This window comes from Siniperca chuatsi, linkage group LG13 (genome assembly GCF_020085105.1).
Source record: "Siniperca chuatsi isolate FFG_IHB_CAS linkage group LG13, ASM2008510v1, whole genome shotgun sequence".
NCBI lineage: Eukaryota > Metazoa > Chordata > Actinopteri > Centrarchiformes > Sinipercidae > Siniperca > Siniperca chuatsi.
The window spans coordinates 23,832,015-23,848,725 of NC_058054.1; the positions used below are offsets into that span (position 1 = coordinate 23,832,015).

At 40.8% G+C, this 16,711-nt stretch overlaps 1 protein-coding gene and 1 long non-coding RNA gene across 3 annotated transcripts in view; one reads left to right on the plus strand and one right to left on the minus strand.

The window, feature by feature from the left end:
* Positions 1–6,240: 6,240 nt before the first annotated feature.
* LOC122886495 lies at positions 6,241–15,049 on the minus strand. 2 transcript variants are annotated; one of them, XR_006380371.1, is made up of 2 exons: positions 12,191–15,049; positions 6,241–7,854 (listed from the first exon to the last, which is right to left on the minus strand). It is a non-coding gene; the product is annotated as an uncharacterized LOC122886495 (long non-coding RNA). The 2 variants fall into 2 exon arrangements; XR_006380372.1 differs by lacking the exon at positions 12,191–15,049 and adding an exon at positions 9,539–9,668.
* The window catches only part of zswim5 (zinc finger, SWIM-type containing 5), a 71,349-nt gene continuing 63,749 nt past the window's right edge, over positions 9,112–16,711 (plus strand). Inside the window, exon 1 of the mRNA XM_044218778.1 lies at positions 9,112–10,128. Within this exon, the coding sequence (XP_044074713.1) occupies positions 9,603–10,128 (526 nt within the window). The 5' untranslated portion in view covers positions 9,112–9,602. The remainder of the gene's footprint in view (positions 10,129–16,711) is intronic.

The window sequence follows — 16,711 nt, forward strand, 5'->3', positions numbered from 1 at the left end:
AGCATGTAGAGCCAGAATATTTTCACATCTAACTCAGTGAATTATGATTTTTTTTCCACCAAACCAGAGTTGGTGATTGTTGGAACAGTGGAAAGAGACAAGTTTAAATTAAATGTCTTTTGATGATTTGACATACCTGTTGGGTGACTGTGGCTTAGTGGTAGAGCGGCTTGTCCACCAATCGGAAGGCCGGTGGTTCGATCCTGGCTTCCCCCAGCTCACATGTCGAAGTGTCCATGGGCAAGACTGAACCCCAAATTGCTCCCGAGGGTGGTGTGTGAACGCTTAGTTACGTTGATGAGTGCATGTACTTTTTCATCGCTGTGTGAATGAGATATGTAGTTGAAGCGCTTTGAGTAGTCAGAAAGACTAGTAAGGCGTTATAAATATATATAAATATATAAATACAGTCCATTTACAAGGCAATTAAGCTATCTAGAGGCAGTTGATATTGTGCTAACATGGTGTATATTCATAAATAAATTTGTGTTTAATCAATTTCAAAGCTATTATAGTTGGGGAACACGGGGGGCTCAATGATGGCCCACAGCTTAGTATTTATCCTGAGGCAGATAAATCCATCCCAGGTATGACATTTCATCCATTTATGTTCATTGACCTTCAGTGTTCATTTTGGCACCTGATTTTCATTTAGTAGTCTTTTCAGGAAAATGTATATTAGGGTCATAATTTCCAAACTCTGGCTCACTCTTTGTTGTTCCTGCTCACCTAGCATTACTACAGCTACCTCGTTTCTCCACGGCAGAGCAGTGAATCATTCAGAAGCTGTTTCACTCACCTGTTTGCTAAAACACTGTGTGGGTTTAGCTTGAGAGAAGAAACTAAAATGTCGCATACCGTAGTGATATTGCTTTAGCAAACATCTAGAGGAAGACTGTTGACATTAATCCTGGAACCCTCTCATTCTTTCCGATAGCAACTTGAAAGATAGCTGACTGAAAGTAACGTTACTTCACTTGATAATGTCTCGTTACCTTCTTACAAATGGCGTGCTGCCTTCATGTTTTTGTAGTTTGTTCCAGCTGCTTCGTTGCTGCTTCTTGTCTGATTCTCAGTGGATTGTAGATTAATTTAGTCCATAAATCTGTATCTTCCAAGAACCGGTAATGTCAGATAACATTACTGACAGAGACAGAATGTTACTGAATGCAAATATTAACGGTGGTGCAACAGGTCAAGCAGCTAAATCGACTTCTGCACAAGAGATATTTTGTGTGGCAGCGGAAACTGTTTTACTAATCAGGAGCTACAGTGTGTGATTTCGCAGATGCATGCAGGTCAATGAATAAGACTTTGCATTAAAATAGTAATTTGTGCATTTGTCCATTCGTCTGGCTTTCACATTACCATTTAGTTTTTATTCGTTGACGAAAAATTTAATACATTTAATCATAGTTACTTTTTATTTAGTTTTTTCACAACAAAAACAAACTAAAACGAATGAATATTTTTCATTATAGTTTTCGTTGACGGAATTAACAGTATACATTAATACTTATTGATAACTTTATATGTAGGAATATTGGCTTAGTGTACGTATGAGCTCATCTAAAAATTACATTTAGAGAGGCACTCACTTTTCACATTCAATTATTTCTTCTTGTTTCCTCTGTGAGCTGCCAAACACAAACAGCGTGCAATTTTGGGCCACTGAGCTGACTCACTGCAGCATCTGGGAGTTCATTGCCTTGCTCAAGGGCAGGTTGATAGTAGTGGTTGAAGACAGACAGACATTTTCATCCTCCTCACCTAGAATTTGTAATCTGTTCTATGGATCTTCCACAGTGACCTTCCAATCATAAACCAGCCTCTCCACTTTTCTATTTGGAGGCAGGAGAGAGAAATAGTGAGAAGGGAAGACAGAGAGAAAACAGGATTTTGAGGGGGGAAAAGAAGGGCTAATACAGGAGGAAGAAAGAGAAGAGGGAGTGGCTGCAAGAGCCAGAAAAAATGATTGCCTATTGACTTGATGAGAGAGGATGCATCATTATATAATTGTAAATCCCAGAAAGATGGTGTAATAGGGCTGTCTCTCCTCCCACTGGTGCTTTGGTAATTTATCCCTCTCTCTTTCACCCTGTCACCCATCAATCTTTTTCCAATTACCTGCACTGTCTATCCATAAATCCATCATAATCATTTCCATGGTAACAGGTTGCATCCTCCATTGGCTTTGGCCTATATTGTTCAATATAATTGCACGCTAAAAACCAGTCTTTAGAAGACGGAAGGGGATACACAGAGAGACACAGATCTGAATATTGTCTCTGTGCTTAGCGACTAATGTCTCTACCGCGTCTCCAAAGAGTTTACTTCAGAGGAGATACTCTGCTTAATGTCAACCAAGGCGTCCATTCATAAGACATTTTATTAGCCATTATGTGTAGATTGGTTTTATCCGAGACTGATGAAACATCTTCATTGCCCGTGCAATTATTGTGAAAATGAGAAAGTAGAATTGCCCATACAGGGTCAGTGAGGAACAAAAATTATATATATTTGTTAGGAACGAATGGGAGCCAACACTCTCCAAAAATCTATTAAGGGGGTTTTATTTTAATTGGTTAGTCATAATTGTAAGTTAATGGCACAAATTTTAAGAGTACCTCAGGTCTCTTTTTTTCCCCACATAATTACCAAAGAACCCTTTTTCACTCAAACCCCACCCAGCCTTTAAGGTAATGTGATTGGACTTAAGTACCAAAATGATCCATGTGTCTCCAGTAGATTGTGTGCTCAATGCAAATACTTGAACAAATGGCAACTGATAAAAGGTGCAGAGTTAGAAAACTGATCTTTTTGTATAAAAATTAAAGGAAAGGTTCACAATTTCACAAAAGTCTGTTTAAAAACAATAGTCAAGTACCCATATGAACATTGAAACAGTTTTTGCTTGCTGTAATGAGTCCTTCTGCTCATACTGGCCATTGAAAGATCCCTTCCTAATGTGTTTCCATTGGAAGTGATGGGGTACAAAATCCACAGTCCTCGCTTTGTATTCAAAAGTTTATATGAGGCAGTATCTTCCAAAGTTAAAGTCTTGTTGGTATAAAATTCCCTATTTGTGTTTCCCTGGACAGTGATTCCCTGTTGAGCTGCAGTAAAAGGACAGTAACAAAAAGATAGAGTTTTTGTCTGTATGTCTCTAACTTTGGAAGATGTACACTTTGTTTAACTGAGACTGTTATAACTCATATTAAAGGTGGGGTATGCGATTCTAATGCAATACACGTCTTTTAATCAAATTCAGCAAATATCTCCTCACGGTCCGCTAGCTATCTGTGTGTGTGCTGAAAAAAAATCCGGTGTTAGTACACAGCCCTGGCTCTGTAAATGGGAAACAAACAAAGTGGCTTGGACCGAGCCACACAACACTATTCCAGCCATGATTTGTGTGTCAGGTAATGTTAAATGACTTGCCCACGGACATTCAGCTTACTTTCCAGGTTGCCAAGATATGCTGCTGTTGTGATGTTAGCTATAGCAGCAGGAGAGTTGTGAGTATCGCTGTCTGGAGCTGCTGTGCTGGCTCTGGGAAACGTCTCGTCCTCACTGGCTGTTAGCTTCGCAGCAGCAACTGTGGCAACAGTTTGCTAACCCACAACCTAGCTACGCTAACCCACAAACTAACGTTAGTTAGTTGTATTACTTGGTGTGTCGTTGTTTGCTCTATTTCATTGTATTTGTCATGGTATTGGCTTTCTCTAGAATCGCATACCCCAGATAAACTTTGGAATACATTTTTTCACGGAGGGAGGACTATGTATTTTGTCCCCTATCACTTACATTAGTAGCACATTAGGAAGGGATCTCTTAATGGCAGTATCAACAGGAGGAATGATTACAGCAAGAAAAACCTGTTTCAATGTCTATATGGGCACCTGACTATTGTTTTGAGACCAACTTAAAAAATTGAGAACCTATCCTTTAAGTTTGAGTTATTATCACCTGGCAATTTGATTAAGTCATTTTCCTATTTCTGTGTTGACAGGTGTCAGGAATAGTCATCTGCAGTTTATTTTAGCTGTGTAATAATTTGCATGCACCTCACAGAGAAAATACATTAAGTGCTAAAACTATTTGTGCACATCCAAAAGTAGCTCATCGGTCCACTCCACCCAATGGCCTCAAGGGTTCAGTATGCTTGAAATGAAATAGGTTATCTGACCACATGTTAAGGTTAAAGTGTTTGTACCGGTTCTAAATAGCCACACTCAAAGGCAGGACGAAGTGTTTTGCTGGTCTTTGTAGCCTCGACACAATGAATCATACAGATTATACAGGCGTATATTTTGCACAGTCTCTCCTCAAAGGCATTCATTGTGTGTCACACCAAAAGTATTGCATTACTTTTGGTGTGACACACCATGAATGCCTCATTGTGTGAAGAAAACTCCGGGATTGCGTTTTAGTCTGGATGAGCGGAAACGGACACTTTTGAAAACGACGATGCAGACACCCACATTCGCTTCTTTATTGGGTCTTATCAGTCATAGTATCGAGGTCCCGCCCATACAACCGGCTGGCTCAATCGCGAGCAGGACTCAGCTGTCAATCATGACAAAACCAAACTTCTAAGAAAAACGAACACTTGAACATACATCCGCGTGATAAGAACTACCTAAAATTACATAAACCATCTTTGGGAAAAATTTATTTGACATGTACTTTGAGTTTTTAGTTTGGCCCATGTCCCATCCGCTAACATGGAGGGGGCGGGGTTTATGACCTATACTTCAGCCAGCCACCAGGGGGCAATCTAGATGTTTTGGCTTCACTTTTAGGGAGCTGACATGTCGTCCATCTTTACATACAGTCTATGGTCCAAGCAAATAAATCTCTGGTCTTACTTTTCGTCATTGCTGTTCTTCATTTGTTGCATTTCCTGCAACTAAGCAACCAACCATACAATCTGCTTCCTGTTTACACAGGCAAGCAGTTCTGGGATGCTTCCATTTCTACAAATGTATTAATCCACACCAACTCCAGGGGGGACATGTGTGTGACATGCATCAAGACTTGATCCACACGTTTGTTTGTGTTTCTGTTTGTTTTTTAGAACTGTCCAATTCACACAAATCTCCTACTGTCTATATTTTGTGAACTTATCAATTGTATGTAATGGTTGATCAAGGACCCCATTTTCACTGTGAGCTTTCTGGTTTCACATAACCTCCTTAGCTATACAAAATGTGGCTACATGTTGGGGCTAAAGCAGCTACAGAAATACCAAGTGGAGACTGCAAGAACTGTGATTGGTCAGCTTGATCTGCTTCTTTTGTCTCCGAGGCCAAGTTTCCAGTGCAAGTGGAGTTTGTTGATAGTGAAGACAACATCAAGCAAGTTGAAGAAAGCTTCAGTAATCTTCCCAGTAACATCAGACATATACTGCAGTCTAGCAAAGCAATTAGTAATGGAAAGCTTCTGCTAGCTGCAATCATAGTTGTCTGTCAATAAAAGAATGTAAACTTGATTACTTTGGCTACTAAAGATTACATGGAAATTGTTACATTTTATGTAGTTAGCTAGACAGTGCTAGAAGTGAATGAAAGAATGTCAACATGGTCTGGAAAGCCAAAGCAGAGTGAAAAAGATGTGATTTCATGTACATCTTCATTTTTGTAAATTGTGCCACCATCATATAGTTTTTGAGCAGCACACTCTGCATTCTATTGTTTACAATAATCTATAGCCCATGAGTTAGCAGAGTAGTGCAGTCTGTTAAAAATAAGATTATTGTTCAAATGTAACTTAGCCTGCCTCCTGAATCTCTTTGTCATAACTATTTGCTAACGAAATCTGAAGGATTCTTATCAAACAATGTGTGTATTTATAGTAATAAAAAAACTCATGGACAGTTATTATCAGAATTGTTTGTTTCCATTCATACATAATGTATGTGTAATATGTTTTCAAAACTGTGCATCCTTTAAAAGTTAGAGGCTAAGAAGCACCAAAGTCTCTTATAGTTACCGGTTAAGTGCTACTACTGTATGTATGTATGCAAATATTGCTTTCTTTAATAACTTAGCAAACTCAACCTATTTTACGGTGAGTGTGTCCATGTTGGTGTGTGTGTATAAACAAACACACCGACATGGACACGCTCAGACATACACAGGTCTGGTGTCGTCTTCTCCACAGCAGGTTGTCAGCATGTCACTATTCTTTCTATTTATCACCAGTGGACTGCTACATTCACACAAGGATGCCACCATATACACACTGAAGCACACACAGACATTTAATATACACAAACATGCACAGCCAAACACAACAAATTCTTCTTTGAGCCCCCAAAAGGACCTTGGCCTTCTAAGGGTCAGATATTATACTATTAAAAATTCTCACAGTCAAAACAGATGTAGATTTACCTAAAAATGATTGTAAACTTAGATCACTATTGAGTATACACAGCCCTTTACCATATTTTCACAATACCTTAGTAATTGTCATAAAAAGCACTAACATTACTATTAACTATGTGCACATCACAGTGTTATTGTATTCCTTTCTATTCTAAGTACTTTTTCTTTGTGGATTTTGCCCCACAATGTTGCGTCATTACTTTGAATGTCTTTAACATTCAGGCATAGCCTCGGATGAAGTATTAAGTTGGCAGTTGGCTCCAAACTCTGTGTGTCCTGCTGTGGGAAACGGCCACACAGCTGCGTACTGCACCAATTCAAATGAATGTGTATTCGCTGACCTGAGGTAATTGATATGTATAGGACACATAATGGTGTGAATTCAGTTTGCAAAGCAGTAACTTTGGTATTCATGAGGAGAAGTTGGGATCATTAGCTGCTTCAATGTAAAATGTGCATGTGTCAAGGACTTTACTGTCATGTCAAAGGAAGAGTGCAGGAGTCATAACAACACTTTTTCACTCCTGCAAGTTAATGATCTTAAAATACATTTTGCAGCAATAAAAGATTACAGGAAAACTGCAATAGGAGGATTGCATGTATGTGTATGTTATATATTTCATTTATTACTTATTACTGTTGTTGATTATTTATTATTAGGTTAACTGGTGTTTGGTTTATGTATGTTGTGTTTTTTATTGTCACCATGATTTTTTACATTGTGTCAGATGGTTTCTTTTGCATCAATGGCTTACACCCATTCATTTAAATAATAAAGCATATTGAATATAAGAGAGCAGATCAGGGAGCTGTTAGTTGGCATGCCATGCTGATCGGAGACTGGAGTGTTTTGTTATTATGTTGGTTAGTGATGTGTAACATCCTCCACCTCCCATCAATCTACTGACCCCCTCCCCTTCTCTTTCTCTCTCATTCTCTCTGTTGCTCTTTCTGCCTCCTCAGCTGCATCAAGTCACACAGACATGTAGCCTACGAGACAGGAAATTAAGAGATTGGGCTTTTAAAATAAAAGACTCACTATTACCAGAAGACTTATATTCAACAAACTAATTGCATGATGCACAAAAAAAGTTGATGGATATTTCAGACACTGTGTCATATTGAATGTATTAATGCAATATTCTTAATGGCCCAAAAAGATTTTGAGAAGGAAATGGCAGCTATACTGTAGTTTCTGGAAACCCAGGCTGTGGGCATGCAGGAAGATGACGCCTGAAGGAGATGAGCCAGCGCAGATCCACACTATAGGATGATGAAATATCTGCACCAGTGGAGAGCTGACAGGCCTTGGAAGAACAACTGCTAGCAGCCTTAAGGACCAAAGTATCCACAGACGCTGAAAAGGATCAAGATGCACCTGAGTCAGACCTTGTTGTTGACTTTTCACACTGCATATCATCTCCAAAACATGATCTTCTAATTCTTTAGCATCCAGAACACTTCTCTGCAACAGAAGGAAAGATAAAACACTATGGAAAAGGCAACCAATGGACTTAAAGTTTAAAATGAAAAATAGAAAATAGGGTCAGAGAAGATGTAACAACTTCAAATTTAGAGAATAGGTTAAATAGTAGGTCAAATTCCTTTACTTTTTCTTCATCTGGGGAGAAATTCCTATAAAGAAGCAGGGAAGTGTTCCATGTTCTTCAGCCCTTCAGAGGTCATAAATTCAGCTATTTCAGAATAGGTCTGGAAAGGGACTGTTATATCACTAAATTCATTTATTCTTAAGCATTGGTGGCTTCAATGAATTTCCAGCATCATCACCTACAGTTATATTTATGGAGAAGTTGTCATTTAACAAAGTGGTTTTAGCTTGTATATTTACATTAGGCTAGTGAGGTCATAGCTGGACAACTCCTCTCCATTCCAGCCTATTCTGATTAGGATCCTTTACTATAAAACCATAGGCGACCTAGTCATAGCCAACAATATAACAGCTGCTAAGCGCCTGTACTAGATTACTAGAACACTATTCACTTGCTTTATCTTGGAATAATAATTTGCTCCATGGGTCAATTACATTCTGATATTTAGCATGCATGTATAAGAAAAAATGATGCAAATAGGGCGAATGGGCTCAATAAAGAATTTGGAAAAAGTATCACAAATCAGACATTTAGAAGTGCAATAAAAGTGACAGGTTTATGGATTGCTCTGAGTGATTGAAATAAGATATGGAGAACATACCTGAAAGTATAGCAAAGTTGATATTTGAAGTAACATTGAAGTAACATAACCAACATTGGTAATGCATCAGTTGTAGGCAGTCAGTGATTGGGGGGGGGGGTGTCCATGACTTGCTACTTTGATCATGAAGGTGACACTCCTCTATAGAATATATAGGCTACAATAGAGTATAGAATTGAGTATTTATAGTATATAGTTTAGAGAATATTATAGATGCAAGACTAAACTGACAGAAGAGCGGGACTGAGAGAAAAAAGCACAATTAAAAATCCATCTGCTACTTCAGCACCACGCACAGCGGCATGGATTTATCAATACACAGCACAGTTAGGCTACTGATTTTTCAGAGCCATGGCCAAGGCCATAGATTCTAACTTGTACAAACCTCAGTCTGATAAAGGATCAATGAGTCAGCCAGACTAGACTAACATATTCAACTAAACAACCCCTCTGACCCTGCACTCTCTCTGCCACTAGGAGATGAAGAGGGGGGCTGGCAGGTTAACAAGGGGGATTCATTTTGGTCATTTTGCTAACATGGGGGATGGCATCTCCCCTCAAATCACCTACTTGTCATAGGTATGTTACGTTGCATTGTGTAAAAAATAAGTTTAAACCTTCTGTATCCATTTAACAACTAGCACACCTTTCAGTGAAATGGTGTAAATGGGGACTTCGGCCATGATATGTGACCCAAATGTCTTCAAGTGTTATGTCAGTCACATTCTGACTGGCACCCTATTGCAAGTAAGATGCTGCTAAATCTGACAGTTGTTTTTGTTTGTGTTGTTGAATTGTGAAGCCCACTTGCAAATAGCGAATTTTATTTTGAAAGTTGTGATCGGAAGTCTTGTCTGAGATCCTGTCTGGTTTGACACTGGCTGCTCAGTGTGTGTGTGTGTGTATGTTTGTGAGTGAGTGTGTGTGTGTGTGTGTACTCGGTTTCCTGCTGCTGCTCGGTGTCCGCACACCGTCCGTCTCGTCAGTGTTGATCGGCTCGCCATGGCGGAAGGACGCAGAGAACAGCCCCATCCTCTCCTCTCCTTACCACCGGCCAGCAAGCGACCCTGCCTGCGCCCGGCTCCCCGAGGTCCCGGCCCGGGGCCCGGCCATGGCAGCGGGTTGCCCAGCTCCCGGTATCGTTCCCCGGAGTCCCTTCTGGACTGCGCCGCGAAGGCAGTAGCGGAAAAGTGGGCCTTCGAGAGAGTAGAGGAGCGCTTCGAGCGGATCCCGGAACCCGTCCAGCGCCGCATCGTATATTGGTCTTTTCCCCGCAACGAAAAGGAGATATGCATGTACTCTTCGTTTCAGTGCCGAGTCGCCGGCGAGGAGGGTCCGTCGGCGGCTACCGGCGGGGCTGGGGGCGCTGGGTCCGGAGCAACAACCGCCGGCGGTGGCGGAGGATCTACCGCCGGTACGACGGCTACCGTGGGGGCAGCCGGAGCAGTGGGAACGGGGGACGGACTGCCTTTTCGCCGCGGTATAAGGCTGCTAGAGACCGGCTGTGTGGAAAACGTTTTACAAGTCGGTAAGTGGAATATTTCACAGTAACCGAGGCGAAGCTTTTTGGCACAAACATTATGGACCGTTTTTCCAAGTCTCTCCTGCTGCTGCTGGATGTTTACGGGGGATGATTGATGGAAGTTTTCCCTGCTATCGTGGAAAGTATGCAAAGCGTCCGTTTCCCCCGCATATATGACTAGACACGGGTGTGTTTTTACTTTAGTAACTTTGGCTTACAGGGAAACATTTGTTGTAAAATTTTGACCTTTTATCGGCCTCTCTGAAAAGGGAAGCGAAGGTTGCTTGCTAGCTTAGCCGACCAGCTGCTGTTAAAAAATTAAAGGGCTTCCTATTGTTGCTTTTCATTACTCTGTAGCTCTACCGCTGGCTACTGCCTCTTTGCCCAGTTTTGCCTTCGCGTTGAAGCCTTGCCTCGCAGTGTATTAGGGTTTTCAAACAAGAGAAGCCGTGTTTCGGCAACTATCAGCACTTTTCTTCCTCTCCGGGGCTCCTCGTCGACGGTCGGAGCTGGCTGGAGCCGTAACGTTAACCCCGGCAGAGAGGCAGGGGGAGGCGCAGAGGAGGAGGGCTGACAGACGCGGATACAAAAGGACCCAGCGTTATAGCGTTGGGGCTTTATTTTTGTTTGTGCGAATTCCCCGTTGCAAAAGTCGTTTTTTTCTAAACTCACCATCGATTGAGGGAGGCTTAGACAAGGAACAAAGGCGGTTATTGGGTCTCTTATTATGATTAATCCAACGTTAATCCGAAAAAAATCCCCCCACAGTTTTCTGTTTATTTACTGCTGCTGGTCGGACAAAGAGCGCAGTCGCCACCAACGTGGAAAATACATGCAGGGGGTGTTTGTGTTGTTTTTATGATTAAAGTCAACCTCTAAGTAGCTGTTTATAGCGTTAAACTGCGTTTATTAGTGCGTCTGCCCGCAGCCTCTCAGTCGCTTGCCACACAAAAGGCTTCCAGTTGAAATGATCGATAAGCGTCTCGCATTTCCAGCGCTGCAGAGAGGCTGTTTCCAAACAAAGGGCCATTCCGCAAAGCTCCATCTCCACTCACATTCTCATTAGCTTCATACCTCCGGCTCTGCACAGCCACAAAATGAGCTCAGACTTAAGGGAAATGGATGAGATGAAACCGATGGATAGTCCAAAAAAAGCCTTTTTATGGTTAAGCATTTTCCTTAGGCCATATGGTGCGAGAGCCACTGGAGCTTGTCTGGGGTTTCATGTTGCTCCAAGGTATCGAGAGGGGGGGTAGAGGCTGCAAACTGTGGCTGCTGCGTTTCTCTGTCACTGCTGTATCTAATTGCATCTTATTAATGCTCATCGATCCACCCCATAATTAAATGAAATTCTAGATTTATGAATATTAAAGTGAGATGTGTCTTCGGCTGGCTTGACAAGTTTTGCAAGTTTGAGTCTGAGAGAGTTGATATATTAGAACATCTCCATACAACCAGGGAAGTTATTGACGTCAGATTTGTCTGGGCTTTAGTGCTGTTGATTGCCTCGAGGCCTTACATTTGTGCCATATTCAAGGATGGTTTGTAAACTATAATTTGAGTGAAGGGTACTTGAGCAAGTTAGAAGTGATGACCTACTTTTAACACTTCCTGTCATTACAAACACATCAGCTTGGCACTCCCACATAGATGAAGCCATGTGTGTTAGCAGAAGTAGGGGATTAATCTGTTAATGCTGGTGTGTGCATCTACAGAGCTCTATTTTAAAATGATTATATTTTGTGGTTACAGGGAAAGTTTGGGTTTTTAAAGTGGGGTTGTAGGTACTTATTCATAGTCAATGTATTACCTTCAGTAGATAGCGCTCGTCCACAGCAATGCATTGCTTAGCTTCCATGCTGGTACAACTCTCTGCTTCTCCAAACTGGGGACGTGCCGACCGCTATCTACTGTAGGTAATACGCTGACTGTGCTTCATACAACCCCACTTCAAAAAACCCAAACTATCCCTTTTAAAGAAGCTGTTTCCCACTGGGTATAAACTGCAGTTGAAATTTAAACGGTCAAAACAAAGCATACTCCCGTAAGCAAACACTTCCAGTCTTACCTGCCTCACCAGCGAATCGTTTCCAATCTCTCCCAAGGTCAGTCATAACAGGCAGGCACGTGATTTTGTCTTTCTGTCAACAAAACACAAGACGGGCTAAATAGCTGTGTGACATCAAGATAAGATTAGCTTGTTCTTCACTTTGCAGACCATGGGAACCAGTTACCGTGCAAGGTTCACTCACTGACTGACTTAACAGGAGAACAATTGTTTTTTTTTTTCATGGCTGGATTTAGATAGGCTGGGCAACCGAGCACGCTCATACACAATGCACTCATTAAGGATCATGTTACACACCTGTAAATGACAGTCTTAAGATTGCTTTCACCTGACATGGCATAATAAAATGGCCACTTAAAATAGTGGCAGTACTTGTTTTTAAGAAAGCGAGGTGGACGTATCTCATGTACTTTGTAATAGGAACTTGCTGCGGAGAGATTAGGAATGAGACAAGGCTGCGTGCTGACACATGCATGTTGATGGTGCATGGTTTAAAATTTGGCATTGCAGTCTGGGAAACTGGTATTAAAGTTTTGAACCACATGATGTGCATATTAATTGTTTAGAATGGGCTGCAAACTACATTTATACACCAAAAGCAAGTACTATTTTTGGTGTATTTACACCTTTAATTTAATTTAGTTTGGTTTGCCTGTAGTCAAGACAGAGTCATCATCTGTCAGTCTCAAGTTACGATGAGTGATGCTGCGTTGTCATGCAGCTCTCACCTGTGTTTGTGACTTTAGGTGAGCGGAAACAGCTCTTTTCCACTGCCGGCCTAAAAGTTTAAAGACATCCATCAATTTTGGGCAAATCAGGCACTCTTATAGTAATTCCCCTCACATTCGATTCAATGAAAAATCTAAATGACACAATCACGATGCAGCAAACAACAGGGAGCACTAAAACCACTAAAGCGATGAGCTCACAAGCTAGGCTATCATTAGATATAATATTTTTTTTGTTATTCCTCACAGCTATCACAAGCCCAGCAGGAGGTCCTGTTCCTATAAACTCATGCTCATCTATAGACTTGTTTTTGTCACGGTTTCTCAGAATCAGTGTGCCTAAAGCCAGATCTGGAATTGCTCATGTTTTGTCATGTAATAAGGGATCTGGTGCTATGGAGGTGGGAAATGTGTGATGCTGCTTTTCTGCTGTGCAGAAATTCAGTGTCTGGGTCACGGAAAGTTTAAGACCAGACTATGAGTGTGTGAGAAGAGGAGGACAACTGTTGTCACAATGAAAAAGAAAAGATTAAACGACACAAAATCTAATTTCCATAATGAGACAGGGAGCCACATGAGGGATATCATTTTTTCTTTTCATTTTATATCATTTCTTATTTACAGGGGACAATTAGAATATACGCTGGACATGGTTTCTCACTCTGTTTGTCTCTGGCTGCTGATCTTCATTGCCCTAAAAGTTTGCATGTGTAACAGCACCTTCAGCAAGCTGAGTAATAATAAAATTGTTTTGGAGAAGAGAGTCATTTCAGTACAAATTGATAATGTTTACCATTGAAGACATCTGTGTATGTGCCAACAATTAAACTGAGGGGTATGTCTCTTAGATGCCCTCCACCCCCGTACATTATAAGTAAAGGCCTTTGTCTGTCAGCCTCTTTTAACCGTACTACTGACAGATTGAACAACTCATCAGCCCATGTGTTCATAATAATCATAATTAGAATAATCAGAGCTAAGCGTGCTTGTATTTGTAAAAAAAAACAAAACAAAAAAAAACTCATACATGCCACATACACACACATGTGCGTCCAGAAGCCTTCCTTGCCAGAGCCTTATAAAGTCCTCAGAGAGCAGGCGGAAGGGATATAAGAGGAGGGAGGGAAGGGGGGTTTCTTAAGCTTTGAGTCAAGCTTTGGGATTATTGGGTCATGCTTTGTTACCCAGCTGTAGAAAACCCCCTTGTTCACAGAAAGTGGGGGTGGGAGGGATCTGTGTGTATATGTGTGTGCACGTCCCTGTCTCCGCAACATTACATAAAGCTGTAATGGGTCCCTGACGCTTTTTGAAGCATCGGTGACTCTGACAAAGCGAGGCAGCGAAGTTGAACAGGATTAAACTGTATGGGACAGGCAGTCAGTGGGCTGAAAACACTGTGGGGCTTCTTAACTCCCGACATTTTAGGTCCTGACATGTTTAAAAGCTCCTAAACCTGGTCATTAATTAGGTATCAAACATCAGCACTTTTTTTGGTACTCAAATGTGTATCTTTAAGTATCAAAGTTGGCGAATCAAATGTCTGGTCAGTTTCATACTTTTTAGCAACTTATTCTGTGATCAGACAGTTTGTCAAATGTAGCTAATTTTATTTAGGTGACGTTCTTGTACATCTCTTTGTGTTTAGATATAACAAACTTAAGGGGCTGAAAACTGCAAATGTTACACAATGTGCTTGATATATAAATTAAACGATAAATCAAGTAGCAAAATTGTTGGTGATTAATTTTCTGTGCGATTAATTGTTTTTAGCACTACATCTACTCTATACTACATGCCACATATTGCACATTTTGAAGAATTTATAGGTGATTGTTAATGTAGGCAATCGAGATCGCCTGTGAGGGGAAAAAACTATTCTGATAAACTTCACACTGAAGTATGTAAAAGAGCAGCTATTTGCATCAGATTTGCTTTTTATTTCCCATCACTTACAAAGATGTTTAGTGTGTAGTTTCTATGGGGTTCGTACTTGTTATCACTGTATTTTCTCAGTGTCAGTTCACGTATGATTTTCAGTTTTCAGTTTGTTGAATGTGTGTGTGTGTGTGTGTGTGTGTGTGTGTGTGTGGGGAGGGAGGTGTGGGTGGTTGGTCTTGCCAGTATTTTCTCAGATGTAATTTCCTGGCAGAATGGCCGCGGGGTTCCTTGTTGTGGAAAAGCTTGCGAGCCTCTGGTGTAAATCTGCTCTTTGGTTGCTCAAGAGTGTTGCGATAAAAGACAGAAGGAGGCGGTGAGCTCATCGTTGCTGGCCTCATCTCCGATCTTTCTTCCTGACTCAACTCTAAAGACTGAGTCCACTCACACAGCTCAATTTTCACCCTTCTGTCCACATCTCTATCTCTGCCCTGTCATTACCTTTCTTTTCTGCTTTTCACTCAAATAACCTATATGTAACTCCACATCTGCTATCTATCTTTCATTCTCTTTTATGTTCTTCACACACTCTCCTCTGTTTCTGTAACTTACATCAGTAAAAGATGACTCGCACTTGAATCATATTCCGTCTGTAAGCTTGCGCTTACTAAAGGGCTGTTAGTTGCCCGGGGCGAGATCTTAAAGTTTTTTTGTGTTTATTTTACTCCTATCCCTCCGTCTCCTCCACTGTTCATGCGTGAGGCTGCTGCTGGTTGAGGAAGTGTTAGTGGTTTGACAGGGGCACTGGGGGAAGATGGAAAGAGTCAGTCATGGCTCTCTTGAGTGAGAAAGAGGTCAGACAGTTGACAACTCTCTGGGCTTGCGCCACTGCACCATTTCCACACTGCAAGGATGTTTGCCCATGTTCTTCTGGGTAACCATGAGTAACTTCTCTGAGGTCAGAGCCCCATATGACTTAGCTGAGGGTGTATATGTGTATATGGGAGGGAATTCACGTATGTGTTGGAGGGTTTCCTTGTTCCTGTACGCTGTTTGCTCTTTGGTCCAGTCTATAGGCTGGAAACTTAATGTCGTATTTGCATGTACGCTCATTATACTGTAATATACTGTCTTTTCCATACTTTTCATTAATACTGTTTATACATTTTTAAACATGGTTGTGTTGAAGTATTTATCGGACATTTTCATGTAATAATTCATATATTAGTCATAATGAAAATTATTGTTAGTTGAAGACAATGTTTATATTATTATTATTATTATTATTATTATTATTATTATTATTATAATATAATATATATATTTTAGAATTTAAAGCTGCACTTATCAATATTTTTACATTAATATTGGATCAATTGACTATGTGTAATGTGAAAGGTGCCGCACGTTGTAATGAACCCATACATAATTATCACCAGACTCTGAGTGTTTTTTTAGCATCTTTCCGGTCATTGTTTTGGTTTAATGGTGTGCGGCTTTACTGTTTTGGCTCACCATCACTGCTCTCATTAGCGTTCTTTCCAGCCTCAGCCAGCAGTCTTTTTGGTTAAAAACAAACCCACTGCACCAAACGGCAGGCACACAAAGTTAGCAACCAGCTGGTGAACATAGTGGAGTCTTTAGCAGCTAAAGAGTCAGATATTTCCCTCAGGAGTTGGTGGAAAGCAAAAGCTGATCGTTAATATTTACATTTGTCAGGTGACCAGAAACAGGATTCCAAATGAATGCTAAAGTTGTTCTGTGTCTGCCGGATGTGTACTGTTTGCTAACACGTTAGCCATCAACTTTATTAAGTGATATGTCAATCTTGTTTTTACAGCTTGTCGTGCCAAGTAGCAAAAATGTTTTTATTAATGCAGCTTTAAATTTTTGTTTTTTTGCTCCTGTCTCGCTTGTC